General features: G+C 45.3%; 1 protein-coding gene across 1 annotated transcript in view; it reads left to right on the top strand.

Moving 5' to 3' along the window:
• Usp13 (ubiquitin specific peptidase 13) overlaps positions 1–14940 on the top strand; it is a 119124-nt gene that overhangs the window by 92077 nt on the left and 12107 nt on the right. The window contains exons 15-19 of the mRNA XM_013347427.2: positions 451–573; positions 1240–1266; positions 1987–2130; positions 4269–4426; positions 5711–5864. Coding sequence (XP_013202881.1) covers positions 451–573; positions 1240–1266; positions 1987–2130; positions 4269–4426; positions 5711–5864 — 606 coding nt within the window. The remainder of the gene's footprint in view (positions 1–450; positions 574–1239; positions 1267–1986; positions 2131–4268; positions 4427–5710; positions 5865–14940) is intronic.

The following is a 14940-nucleotide window of genomic DNA, read 5'->3' on the forward strand; positions in this document are numbered from 1 at the left end:
GGCAGTCCAGAGCAGTGGGGTCAGTGTGAAACGGTCACAGAGGCCATCATTGTCCAGAATAAGCTAAAGGGAAGCTCAGATGGTTAACACAGGAAAATGTACTGCAGCTCCATGGTTTTTGAAATTAAATTTATATCCATATTTAAAAAAATTAAATCACGTACATATTTTAAAAAGCACAAAATGAAGTGCGTCTGGACCGCGGGTAGCCTGGCTGCTAGTCCGTGATCACTGACTTCTCTGACCTGCTGCTGTCCAGTGTGACACCTCTGTCCTACCACTCTCTGCCCTTTCCTTGAGCCTTCCATTAACCTTGTGGCTTGACAAGTCTGTTGTGCTGAGCTTCCTCTAGGCTGCCTAGATGCATGCATGCAGTGAACTTCAGCAGATTTATAATGAACTGATTGCGGACTCTGGAGAGTCCAATGAGCATAATCTTTTGTTTTGCAGATGTTTCTATTGATATGCCAGACCTACTAGATATCAGCCACCTCAGAGCCAGGGGCTTACAGCCAGGAGAAGAGGAACTTCCAGACATCAGTCCCCCTATAGTCATTCCTGATGACTCAAAAGGTACCATCTTCTGCTGGAAGGATGCTCACTGCCTCCCACCTTCCTCCAGCAGGGGTAGTCACTATTCTGTAGTCATTCTTGATGACTCAAAAGGTACCATCTTCTACTGGAAGGATGCCCACTGCCTCCCACCTTCCTTCAGCCATGAGTAGTCACTATTCCACCACTAATCTGCTCCCTGTGAGGTCATTGACTAGACACATAGGAACGAAGCATGGCCGCACTGCACACTTCAAACACATATACTCTGAGTCATTGATTTGGGGTCCTGGTGGCAGGTGGCTCCTGGAAGGGCTTACAGACAGGCAATGGTGAGTGGCAGGGAGGTCTCAGAATAGTTTTTCTTACTGCTCATATCAACAGTGTTCAGTACAGACTCTTGATTTGCAAGTAGACAGTGTTCTTAGAAATAAATGTAGGGATTGAAACTATTTAGCTCACTGAGATGTCAGAACTTCTTGTTTTATTTGTGTCTAAGTGCCCCAAACCTACTGTTTTCCCTTATTACTGTAATGAACTATGTTTTTCAGGTGGTGTGTGTGTGGGGGGGGAGGGGGTAACCAGGAGTGAGAGAGTCTGGGAATGTCCTGGACTGATGCCGTTTCTTTTTTCTAACACTATTGGCCATGGCTAGCTCTCATTTATAATCTGTCCCTTCATTTTCAGATCGCCTGATGAACCAGTTGATAGACCGTAGGTATCTTTAAAAACGTTTTTGGTGTCTTACATTTGTTACTAGTTGACGTCTTTTAAAGATTGGTTTATTTTTATTTTATACATATGGATGTCTTCTCTGTATGCATGTCTGTGTACCAAGTGAAAGTCTGATGCCCACAGAGGCCAGAAGAGGGTGTCAGGATCTCTGGAAATTAGTTAGAGAGGGTTGCGAGCCACTGTGTGTGAGCTTTGGGAACAGAACCTGGGCCCTCTGGAAGAGCAGTAATTGCTCTTAACTCTTCAGCCCCCTAGTGTGACAAGCTTTTCTGTGATAGTTTAGCAAAGAAGTTTTCTGTGCTGGATATGTGCAGCTGTTCCTGGGTGGAAGGGCCTAGAAGTTGAATAAGCAACAAATCTCGGCCAACAACATGCTGCGTGAGTGTGGGCCTTATGGCTCAGGAGGGTTAGTGTAGGCTTGAGAGCCAGCAGTCCTTGGCGGAAGGGGGGGGGGAACTGTGTGGGCTGAAAGAATTTATTTTCTGCTCTGTATGTCCCTGTTACCTCATGTGTAAATGGAGGTACCAATACCATTTCTTCTCACTAATAGCTCAATAGTTAGATGGCATAAAAAGAAGTCAAGTTAAGACCCAACGAAATGGACTTCAGGCAGTCTGTAGATAAGGAGCTGAAGAGTGATGAAGGCGGGAAGCGGAAAGTTCTGTTTCTCACGGTGGGATATCCTGCTGTGCTCTGCAGCCTCAGACATTGACGAATCCTCAGTGATGCAGCTGGCCGAGATGGGCTTCCCTCTGGAAGCCTGCCGCAAGGCTGTGTACTTCACTGGAAACACGGGAGCCGAGGTGGCCTTCAACTGGATTATCGTGCACATGGAGGAACCTGGTAGGTGGCAATATGGGAGCGCTTTGGGATTCATATTCCCAAGGGTATATCCCTAAAGAGGAGTTTTCAGATGGCAAAATGCTGCAGTTTGAGCAAAGTCACCATCTTAATCTTTTAATCAACAGCTTTCTTGAAATAACTTCCTCCTTTAAGGTAGCTACGCTTTTTGATCAAAAGATTAGAAAGATGTGGTGTCTACTTCAAGTTTGAAATAGAAAACTGAAGAAATGGAGGCCCTCTCCTTAGCTTCTTGTTTCATCTACTTTCTGAAGATGTCAGTTATATATCCGTCAGAAGGGTACATTCACGTGGATTTTAGTCACATCACAATTAAGCAGCTGTCTAATTCTAGAAAAGTTTTGTATACCCAAAAGAAATGCTATAGACTGGAGCCATCTACAGTAGTTTGAATGTAACTGGCTCTCATACTCTCATAGGGAGTGGTACTATTAGGAGGCGTGGCTTTGTTGGAGTGGGTGTGGCCTTGCTAAAGGAAATATGTCACTGGGTGGCGGGCTTTGAGGTTTCCTATGCTCAGGAAACTGTCCAGTGTCTCAGTTGACTTCCTGTTACCTGTAAGATAGAGAGCACTTTTAGCTCCAGTACCATGCCTGCCTGCATTCCTTTATGTCCCACCATGACGATAATGGACTGAATCTCTGAAACTATAAGCAGGCCACCCCAATGAAATGTTTTCTTTATAAGAGTTGCTGTGGTCATGGTGTCTCTTCATAGCAACAGAAGCCCTAACTATGACACCATCTCTCCCATGTCCTTGCTCTCTCCAATGCCTAGTGTTCACTAATCTACTTTATGGGTATCCTACAATTGTTATGAATTGCCTGTTTTTGACCATTCATGTGAATGGAAGAGGCCTTTTGTGTCAGGCTTCTCTTGGTTTTCATAGTGTATTTAGGGGTCTTATGCTGTAGCATGAAAGTGCTTCCTTTTAACAGACATATAGTATCCCATTGTATAGCCATACCACGATTTATTGTCCTTCCATCATAGATGATAATCAGTTGGGTTGTTTCTATTCTTTGGCGTTTATTAACGTGACTGGAAATATGAACTTTTTTTGCATTTGTGCATTTATAATTTGTTTCTCTTGAACAGAATTGATGTAGTTCTTTGTTTAAAATTTTGAAAACTGTAAAACAATTTTGCACAGTGGCTTAACTCTCAACCATATGTTCACCCATGCTGAATGGGGGCTCCAGTTTCTCTGAATTCTCACTGTTAGCTGTTTTCTTACAGTGGTTCCTGGGTGTACTGTGGTATGCCAGGGTGATTTCAAGAGGTATTTCCCTAATGACTGATAGCACTGGGGGCATAATTAGTTCTTTGCCTTTTTATTATTAAGTTCTAAGAGTTCTTTTTAAGTTCTAGATACAGGTTTCTAGATACAATTTCCAGAGATATTTTCCTGTTCTACTATTTCTTCTCTTCTTTTGTTGTTGTTTTTTTCTTTTTTTCTAGACAGAGTTTCTCTGTAGCTTTGGAGCCTGTCCTAGAACTAGCTCTTGTTGACCAGGCTGGTCTCAAACTCACAGAGATCCTCCTGCCTCTGCTTCCTGAGTGCTTAGATTAAAGGCATACACCACCACTGCCTGGCCTGTCTTCACTTCTTTTAAGTGGACACTTTTTAAATTTTGATGGTGTGTGCTACATCTACTTTTTTGTTTGATGAATTACACTTTTTGTGTCATATATAAGAAATCATCACTTAACCCAGTGTCCCAAAGACTGACTTTCCGTGTTTTCTCTTTTAATTTAAAGAAAATAAAATTATTTTTATTAATTTTTAAGATTAATACTTTTAGCTCCTGTGCTTAAGACAAAGATCTTTCTTGAGTTGATTTTGTGTCTTCATGGTTTATATGCGGCTAACCAGTTGTCCTGGTACCATTTGATGAAAAGGCTGTTTTCCCGGCTGAAAGGGGTGCTTGGAAGTCATGTGACCCTGGCCTTTCCAACCTCACAGTTCTGTTAAACTGACTTACATCTCTAGCCTTAGATCTGGTTCTAAGGATCCTTGATTAAACAGCTTTGTATATTTTTCTACATTACTCCTACAATGTTTGTTTTCAAGACAAAAAAAAAACCCAGAAAAATTTTAGTATAGTTATTTTCCTCAGATTTTGCTGAACCACTGGCCATCCCTGGGTATGGAGGGGCTGGAGCCTCTGTATTTGGTGCTACTGGACTGGACAACCAACCTCCTGAGGAAATTGTAGCTATCATCACATCCATGGGATTTCAGCGCAATCAGGCCGTGCAGGCCCTACGAGCCACGGTGAGCACTGGTGATTGAGCTAGCGAATTCTGGCCTTGCTGGGGGGTGAGGGGTTCCAGTTTGCTCCTTGGCAACAGAGACCTCCCAGTGTCTTTGATCATTTGAATCATTGTCTGACTGTGTCCCATCACACGTCATGAAGATTTATTTTCATGTAGTATACACAAGGCTAAATTGAGTGAATGAGGGACGCACATGGCAAGCTTAGGCCTGAGGGGATGTGGAGCTGGGGCGATATGACCAAGATCTTTAACATTCCTTAATGGGACTCACAGATCTGCTTGGGGTTTGCCAGCTTCAAAGCAAAGAGAGTGCCAGGCTTCTGACTTGGCAAGAAAACCTATAAGATAAAATCTTGCTGTTTTGATATCGAGACCTTGGAGAAATGTGTCTCGACGGCCCTTGTAGAAAGTTTTTGTAATTGTCTGCCACTGTTTCCCTCTGCAGAGAAGAATTTCTGCTGAGGTTATGACTGTCACAGTTCATTAGGAGGGGCTGTGCAGCAAGGGGTTGGTGGTGTAGGTATCTGTTTAATAGTCGGGAAAGAACTCTTGGTACCCCCCCAACGCTCCCCCACCCCCCATCAGAACTCATTCTGAGTGGCTGTCTGCTCCCAGGTCCTCTGCCTCTTCTGACTAGGTCCCTGCCGGGGCCTATTGCTCAGCACATAGTGAGTTTTGACCAGGGCATGGGAATTTTCCTTTAAAATTCTCAAGCTATTTCAACCAGACTTTTCCTCACTTGGGTATTTTCATGAGCCCTACTTGTTTCATTGAAGTTTCTATATGCAAACAAATTCTTTAGCTTGTTAGTGCTGTCACAAACAGGGGGAGGTGGAAATAATTTTGCATTTGGTTGGTTTGAACCATATGGGATTCCATTAGAGCAACTGTGAACCTAGGCATTCATTTTATCTACATTTTTCCTGTATTTGAGGTAAGGAGGCACTAACCCAGTGTGCACATTGGTGCCTTTACCTTACAGAAGCATCTGCAAAAGACAGAAGATAGTGTATATAATTACTGTGATTGTAGAAAGGGCCGTGTGGAAACACCACCCTTGCCCTATGCCCTTTGCATCCCCCATCGTGGCACCAGCCTGTAACATTCTGGTGACTGAGTGGTAGGGTGTGTGTGGGAGAGTGGCAGGGTCTGAGCTTCTCACTCAGAGGTGCTTAGGACCCGTCAGCTCAGGCCTCCTGCCTAGCTGCTTGACCCCTGGTGCAAAGGTTCGGGACATGATGAGGCCTGGACACTGAATGCCTTGTGGTTCTCCTTTCTTCAGAATCATAACCTGGAAAGGGCGCTGGACTGGATCTTCAGCCACCCCGAGTTTGAAGAGGACAGTGACTTTGTGATTGAGATGGAGAACAACGCCAATGCCAACATCATGTCTGAGGCCAAGCCTGAAGGGCCCAGAGTCAAGGATGGATCTGGAAGTAAGTCCCTAGACATCATTGCGACAGTCATCAATGTATTTAGGTCACTCCTTCCTTCTCCTCCATTCAACTTTAGCTCAGAGCTATCTTCTCATAAATGGTGTATCTTGCCACTTGGGCTGCATTGGTTTGATAAAAATCTAGGTAATGTAAGGTCATGCCACAGGAGTGTTGGTGTGTATTGTGTGTGTGTGTGTGTGTGTGTGTGTGTGTGTGTACGCATGTGCATGATTATGCATGCACATGTGTGCATGTGCGTGTGGGCTAGGTACCAAATTAGACTTTGTATATTTCTCTCTGTGCATGCTGGGTATTGGTCAGGCTAGGCAAGTACTCTACCATAAGCTCCATGTCCAACCCAAGTTTGCCTCTTCCAGTGAGGTTTACATTTCTTCATGAAGGGCGGAAGCTTTAGCCAAAAGAAGCATTTATATTCATAGAGGGATGCTTTGAATTTGGAAGGGCAGTCTTAGGTCCATGATGACTCTCCCATGTCTAGGCTGCCTGCTGGCAGTGTTCTGAAGGGCTGTTCCAGGATGATTAGACCAGTGATATTTTTCAGTAGCCAGCTATTATATAGTGGCTGGGTGCCAGGCACTGTTGTAAGCCCTTTGTATATAAACACTTATTGAATCTTGCCATAGCCAATTTCATAGGTGAGAACATGGAGTTGGAAGGGTGTATAATACCTATAAATAAGTTCAAACCATCCCCCATGTTCTTCCCATCATGATATCCTATTTTGTACGTGATGGCATTAGCTCTTTAGCCTGCCACTTAACTTACCTACGGTCACGACCTAGCCTACCACATCTGTTATTTCTGCATCCTTCTTTTTGCAGCCTAGATGTCTGGCATTGTACCACAGTGCCACACTCAGCCACTGCCCGCTCTTCTTTCCTGCTCCAGGCCTTTGCCAGGTGAATCCCTATTCGTGACCAGACCTTTGCCAGGTGAATCCCTATTTGTGAACTGGCCACATGATCTTATCTCTTCCTCTTCCTCCTATTCTTCACCCCTGCTCCTGTCTCATGCCTTTTTCCCTCTTCTTCTATAAAATGGGAATTTGCTCACTGAAACTCTTCATTCTAGCTAAGTAGGAAAAGGATAAGACACAGTTCTTCCAAACTCCATATTCATCTATAAGGTCTTGTCTTTCTCTCCAGAAACTAGTAGTTCCAAACACCGGGTGCTTTAATGGACAAACTCTCAGCGATTCATAGCAGAATTTGTTCCACACTCTGTGCTCATGCACATGTGTTCACTACTTGTCAATGTCCATGGTGTTTGGAGATGTTGAGCCCTTTCGGCAGAAGGATGAACTTCCCAACCCAAGGATGGGGTTGTTGTAAAGCTGCCACAGCATTGGGCTGAGGTGGTGGGGGCTCTGATCGTCAGGGTTTCCTTTCTCCTAAGGGGTCAGTAATGACAAAAATCAGACACATAATCTTTCAGGCTTGCTGTATCTTAGGGCCCTGCAAGGATACCTCAGTCTTGCTACATGCTGAATTTTGTCCTAGTAGGACACTATAAAATTTCTTTCAAGTATCTTTTAAGAGAATGAGTTAGGCCATGGAGTTGAGGGTGCTGGTGGGGAAGGAGAGCTGTCAGAGGTGCTATGAAAAGGTATGTGTAAATATATCTGTATTTATAAATATATAACCTCAGAAGGCAGAGAGGAGGGATTGCCAGAGCAAGATGGCCGTATAGATGAGCTCTGGGTTTGATTGAGAGAGCCTTGGTGAATAAGGCAGAAGAGCAATCCAGAGCCAGTTCTGATGTCCACCTCAGGCCTCTGCACGTACATGTACCCACACTCCACACACTGTGCACACATGAAAATAGGAAAGGAAAAGAATATAAATGAGGTGATGAGCTGTGCTAGGCCTTCAGTTTACTTCTCTTTTAATGAGACTTCTGTAAGTGATGCTTTCAAGTGAGAGATGCAAGCTCGAAGGTTTCAGCGGCTCCCTGTTACATGACCTCCAAAAGTAACATTAGGTACTCACTGGCCCCCCTCCCCTAGTGTGGCATGGAGCTGATCTTTCTTATCTCGTTTTCTCTTGTGAATGACTTCCTCATTTCCTTTGGCCATTTCCCCATTTTTATTGAGGTTTTCAGATTCATTTAAAATAGATCAACATGAGAATATCCTGGTATAGATTAGTGTGGGCACACCTCAGAGCTTTATGAAACCAGGTCTTTTGGGCAGAACAATGCTATGCTTCTCCTTTGGGTCCCTCCTTCTACCCCTGAGAAACTCACTGGTTTTCTTCATAAACAAATTACTGTGTTCCTGGATTAGTTTCTGGAATGATACTTCTTTAAAATTTTGTTTTCCTGTGTATTGTTTAAATTGCATAGGGCAGGGAACACTGCCCTATAGTGAGTGTTCAGCAGACAAATCATTGAGATAATAAGATGAATACTAAGGGGATGGTTATTCCTAGACTGTTGAGTGTTGTATAGTTGTTGGCTGGTGGTAGGCTGTTCTGTAAGCTTTGATTGCATTTATATTGAGCACAGAAGTTAACCAGGGGAGATGTGTGGTCTGTTCAAGTATATTGTTTTAAATTCCCACATCATTTCTCCCCATCTTAACTGGTGAGTTGGTTGAGATATTTGACTCAGAGGTAGTGGTGCCATACAGAGTGAGATATCCCTATTTGAGGAGCCAAATACTGGGAAATCTGGGTCTAATTTGTCTAAGCAAAAATAAAATATTATTTCACAAAATCTGGCAACTCCTGGGATGGAGGCAGGACTGACCCTAACCAACTTGATCAGGATGCAATAGCTTTTATGGTAAAGGTTCCAGGTCTTGGCTTCCTGGGGTGGGTTCTGTTCCTGGAGAAGAATGGAGAGGAGATAAGGTCAAACATGTAGGGACACATACAGGTGAGATGTATCGAACTGAGGCTTCGAGTTACCAGCAGAAGGGAACTGGTACTGACCGTAGAGAATATGGTCTTCTTTTGTGGAACTTTTACTGGGGAGACAGGAGCAATAGTCTGTCTAGTCACCCCAAATAGGGCACCAGTGACACCAGAGAAATGGTTCCACTCAAGTCAAACACATGGAACCTGCGAGTTTATTGGGGTTACTTAGAGGAACATGAGTGAGTCAAAGGTGGCTACATCACTAAAAAGTCCATCCCACTATGGGTGAGGACTCCCGAAAAGTACATCCCTGGAGCACAACTTGGAGGCTGCTCCATTGGAGAGTCTCCTCTCCCCAGCAGCTGCTTGCTGCTCTAGACCTTTGGGGAGAGGCTTGTGAGTCCTGTAAGTTTCAGAGTTTTCTGAGCCTTGTGAGTTTCATTGGCTTCCTCAGTTTTAAGAACGTCTGCCCCATCTCTGGAGAGAATGTTTCAATTTCAAGGAGATAGTTACATGACATCTCCCAAATACAGAGAGATTTGAATTGATTTGCCAGGGTGGGCTTTTGGTGCTGTCATTTTATCAGAGGGGCTTCAGATGATTAAGCTGCTGCAGCTGCTAGAAACACATTAGGGAAAGAGGAAAATACACAAAGCTCGGGACTCAGTTGCCTCTGTCCCCTTGTAACTTTTGTTGGAGTTGAACTCTTAGACAGGCTCTCCCCAAAAGCTCCAAGATGGCCTCCAGGGTCCTCCTTTAGGGCTGTGTCCTGTTGGTTATATAACCTGCACAAAGGAGTTTGTTTCAGCCTTCTCAGGCTCCAAGACTCTGTGACTCTGTCATGTGCTCTATTCAGGTTATAGGCCCCACACAGGAAGCTCAAAAGACACAGGTGAGTCTCCTGAAAGCAGAGCTCTGATGTGGGCAGGCCCAGGCAAGCTTTACTTCAAAACACGTCAGGATGTAAATGGTTGGGCCCTACTCAGACCTGCCAAATTTGGGACTCTGGGGCACCCAGTAACCCACATGACTTACCTGCCAGGAAATGCAGTCTTTACTTGAGAACCACCCCCTTAAACAGTATTTGGGTAACATAGCTGTATGAAAGTAGAGAGTGACCTCCAGAACCTTCAACACTAGGTTAGTAAAGTTTTTACACCCCGATAAACCTCTCCACCAACGCAATAATCTGAATCAGACCAAATCAAACCAAATTAAAAAAAGCCCAAGTTTATTGGATACCAGTGCTCTCAGGTAGCCTTCCAGCTCCCCAGGAGGAGCTGGGGAGGAACACTGGAAAACCACATTTTTTTCTCTGGGGGGCAGTTTAAATACCTTGTAGGAGTGGTCTTGAGCATCTCTGGTCTTGAGCATCTCTGAGGAGGGGTCAGTGTTATGGTAAAAATAAAATGGCGCTGTTTCCCAAGTGACTGCAGCAGGCAAAGGGCCATGAGGAGCTGCGGTGGTAAAATGCTGCAGTTCCCCAAGTGGCCCATAGGCAATGGCAATGAGGGCCAGCGGGGTCCCAGTCAGGGAGCCCTCGGTGGGTGAGAGACAGAGATGGATAGGCATGCCATGCAGAGAAAGTAGGTATTTATTTAGTGGGTTATGGAGGGGAAAGGGAAAGGGGGAAGGGGGGAAGAGTGAGTGAGCGAGAGAGAAACAGAGAGAGAGAGAGAAAGAGAGAAAGAGAGAGATGGGGTGCAGGAGGGAGGGGGGCTTGTCTCTTAAAGGGACAGGACAGACCATTACAGTCAGCATTTGGAGGGTTTTCTCAGAGGTGGAGTCAGGACTGAGGCAACTCCCAGGGGAGGGGGCTTGGGATGGAACTTTCACGCAAACATTCCAGGATCTTTGGATATATAGATGCCAGGGGCTGGGGTGAAGCCTTAACCCAAACATCCCAGACTCTTTGGGTATAGGGGCACTGGCTCAAGTCTGGCTACTTCCTGCGGGTATGGGACGGCGTAGGGGAGGAGAGTGTTGAGAGTTGGTGGGCTCATGCTCAGCTGGAGGTGTGGCTGGAGAGGCATCTGGTTTACTGCCATCCCGGAGACCTCAGGCATCTGTTTTGAGAAAACTGAGAAGGCAGGTTGCTAGGAGAAAAAATAGATTGTTATTACTGGTGCTATGAATGGGGCTAGCCATGGGAAGTCATAACTGCCAGAAAGAAAGGGACAGAGCGGTGCCCTGGTTGTGCAGGAGAGGCAAGGGTGAATAAGTGAGACAAGAGAGCAGATATGCCCTTTAAAACCAGATTTCAGTTGTTAGGTAGGTGCCCATTTGAGCCAGGAGAGGTGGTGCCAATGGTGAAGTCCCAGGAGCTGGTACAGGTGTTGGCATTATCTAGAAGGCCCTCTGTAAATTGGTCTTGGCCCAGACAACAGGATTAACCTGTAAAATATGCTTGAAATGGTAGGGTTAAAATAAACTCTGGAGACTGTTAGTTTTTACCAGACCAGATAAAGGAAATTGGAAACGCTAAACCTCTGAAGACACACCTGAAACCTGTTAGTCCCGGACTATGAAGCCTGGGAAAGAAGCACACCTGTCTGTATTATAGCAGGAAACTTAACAAAGGAAGTAATGAGATACCAGTACCTTAAGTCATCAAATGCCACCAGACAGATCTGAGAGGAATAAATGAGCAGAAATGACAGGTTTTCTTTAGCTCCACAGGCAATCCTGTCTCTCCATAGTCTTTGGCGAACACCAGTTTTAGAAGCAGTACCTGCCTTAGCTGCTGAGGGCAGGATTCTACCTGTCTTGGCACGATGAGACGATTGATTCTGCCAGTGTAATGTCCAGGAAGCTGATGAGGTGGAAGGCAGCTTTTTGCTGTGTGGCTTTGCCATATCCAAAGGCGAGCCTCCAAGTTCTTCTGCAACCATGCATCTTCTTGGAGGAGCTCGAGGATGCTGCAGGAGCTGGCATGTCTCTGTTATAAGAAGCTCTTTTGTTAAGTGTCATACTCTCAGATCTGTAATGGCACTTGAGAATCAGAGTACCATTACCTGTTAGGTAGATCCAAATTAGACATAGAAGTTAAATTTAGACATATAGTTTACCCAGTCAGTCAGAGTTTACCAATGTCAGTAAAGGCAAGAAGATTAAAAGAAATACTTTAGCAAGCCAAAGTATATTGGAGGCAGAATGTCTCCTCTTTGGTAGGGCCAGCACATGTTAGTACTCTTACCAAAGATGGTGCTGAGGTTTTTACTTTGACCTCAACCAAAATGGTGGCTATCCGTGTGTTTGTATTTTTCCGTAGCTATTGTAATCTGGAGTTACAAGTTTTACATATTTTAAAACAAGCACACATACACACAGAGACATAAAACAAGCATATGGTGGCCACATTATTTACACATATATATTAGCAGACAGACAGACAAAACTGCTTTTAGGAATCTGTGTCAGCTGACCAACTTAAAATCCTGGTGTAGGCGTCAGAGGCCAGGCAAACACACAGGTGGTCCCATTAAGGACCAGATTGGCAGACGCTGTAAGGGAGAACAGAAACGTAAGGATGGAACACCCATGCGGCTTAGAGGGGAGGACGGGGGAACAGATCCATTGTAGGGAGAATCCCAGTATGACCAGATCACATGCCAGGAGTGTAGACAAACAGCTAGAGAAGCGGGGAGTGGGAACAGGATCTAGAAAGCATGGGCATACAGGGGGCTTGTTTGGTTTACACGGCAAAAGTTTTTTAGGCGTTAAGGCATGTACAGTGTTAGCCCCAATTTAAAAAAGATTTTGTAAAAGACAACCCAAGGGCATTTGGAGATCAGGCCTCAAACTGTAAGTGTTCCTTTTTAAAGCCAAGCCGGAAACCAAGAACCAAAACCCAAGGCAAAGCAACCAACGGGGGAAAACTTGGGGTAAAAAAAACAGAGGGGTATGGGAATTCCTTAACAGGATGTCTTCTTATAAAGGATCCAGTCAGGTCAGGTACCCGGCATGGCCATGTCTTTCACAGGACAGCCCGAATCGTATGAGGTCCTGGGCCTCTAAGTCAATGTCTTGGAAGTCAGTACTTACCCAGACGAAGCCTATCTCAGCCTGGTGGAGAGTGTGGGGGCGAAGGGTGTTTTCCTAACATGTGCCCCTGGGCCAGTGGGAAAAACAGCCCCCTCGGTGGGACCTCCAGATGAAAAGATTTTGTGCCCCAATAAACCTCTCTGCCGATGCAATAATCCAAATCAGACCAAATCAAACTGAATTAGAAAAAGCCCTGGTTTAATGGATACCACACTCCCAGGTGACCTTTCAGCCCCCCAGAGAGGAGACTGGGAAGGCAGACAGGAAAACCATGTGTTTGTTCTCTGGGGTACAGTTTAAATACCCTGTGGGAATGGTCTTGAGCATCTCTGGGGAGAGGTCATCATTTGGCAGACTTCCTTGGAGGTGGAGTCTGGACTGAGGCAACTCCCAGGGGAGGGGGCTTGGGATGGAACTTCCACCCAAACATTCCGGACTCTTTGGATGCCAGGGACTGGGGTGACGCTTCCACCCAAACAGTTAGCACTGCACAGTGAGGTTGGCGCCTGACTGAGAGGTGACTCTTGCCCAGGTAGAGGTTAAAAGAAGACTTGTTCAGGGCCTTCTTTGACCGGGAATTCCAGGGACTTTTCTCCAGTTCTGCCTTGAGGAATGGGCAAGCGACTCAGCATAGCAATGGCCAAATCCTTCCACCACTGTTAACCACCCTACACAGATCCTCTGGTTGTGCAGCAGACTGGCCAGCCCTGTGGCAATCACAGGTTCTGAAGCTTTAGGAGAACATATGGGCGGGTGTGGAAAACACAGAGGTCCTGTGAGCGGCAGACTAAGACCCCGAGGTGAGTTTACCTTCTGTCTTTTAGGGGATCCATAGCAATCTCATTTGCTCAGCTGGCTTGTTATTGGAGACAGTATGGCAGAGGTGCCTAGCTTTTCTGCTCCTGGGTTCCATGGTTAAGACTGCTGGGGTAGTAAGAACTCTCAGTGGGTAACAGGCTAAGAGCGAAGGCTCCAGTGTTCTCTCCCAGATTGCCATAGTGTCACCACTCCCTGTCTCAGAGGCTACAGATAGTGTCAACTGGATTGAGGCAGTTAGGCTTCCTAGTTTCTGAAAAGCAACAGATCCTCTGTTAGCATTGGGATACAAATGCCAAAAGTGTTTCTCACAGCACAGCTAATGGGAATGAACCACGGAGCTTCACGGTTTCTAAATGATCTCCCATCTTCTTCTTCTTTTCAGTGCAGACTGGGTTTGTGCCCGTAGGAGACACTGGTACTTGTTTACATAGTAATTGATTGTGACGGTAGGTTCATGTCAAGGAACTCCAACGCTGGAATTAATTGGGGTAACGACATGTAGTTACAGTGTGATTTCCTAGAAGGCAGTCAAGGCTCTCATATACGAAATGACATAACTCGCAGATTAGCTGGTTGATGGGAGGTTTAGTTTGGGAGGTTTAGTTTGGGAGGACCAGTTAGACGTTCCCACTGTAGGGTACATCAGAATAACTAGGATAGTTGTTTTTGTTTCCTATTTTATAGTGCTCAGAACAGAACCAGGGTCTTGTGCACACCAGGCAAGAGCTCTATTTCCGAGTCCCAGCTGTAGCCCAAGATGCTCGGCTACTGAAAGGAAAGTTAACAAAGCAAGGTTAGGGTGAGCTTGTCTGAGTTAGGGCAAAAGCTGATGTGTTCAAACTGTGCACCCATGAGCTTATGTGTCCCATGGGACAGAAATTGTAACTTCCTAAGTTTGGGACTTTAGCAGTAAGTGGTGGGACAAGCCAAGTTGACCCTTCAGACTTGGGGATGCAGACTCACCTGAATGTCATCACTGTGGATAATTCTGAGTTGTTAAAGTGCAGCCTTTACCCGTGGTAATCATTTTGGCAGTCACGTTCACAGCTGTGCCATATTTCTCTCATTTCTTACTCCCCCATCTCACCAGGATAAAGCAGCTGCAGGGTGGGCTTCGACTCATGGAATCTCTATCTTGTGGGTGATCCCAGGGTGGTCTTTACGCCAATGACATTCAAATGCTGTCAGTCTCTTTTCCCTTTGAACTTCTGTGGAATTTTCCTGACAGATGCTTTCTCGAAGAGCAGTGGTATAGAGTACAATTGGTGTTCCATTGATTGGGGATGGTGGTGGCACCATCTGATATTAAAAAAACAAACAACCCTTCCTTTTTT

The sequence above is a fragment of the Microtus ochrogaster genome, chromosome 1, assembly GCF_000317375.1.
Source record: "Microtus ochrogaster isolate Prairie Vole_2 chromosome 1, MicOch1.0, whole genome shotgun sequence".
In the NCBI taxonomy this organism is placed as follows: Eukaryota; Metazoa; Chordata; class Mammalia; order Rodentia; family Cricetidae; genus Microtus; species Microtus ochrogaster.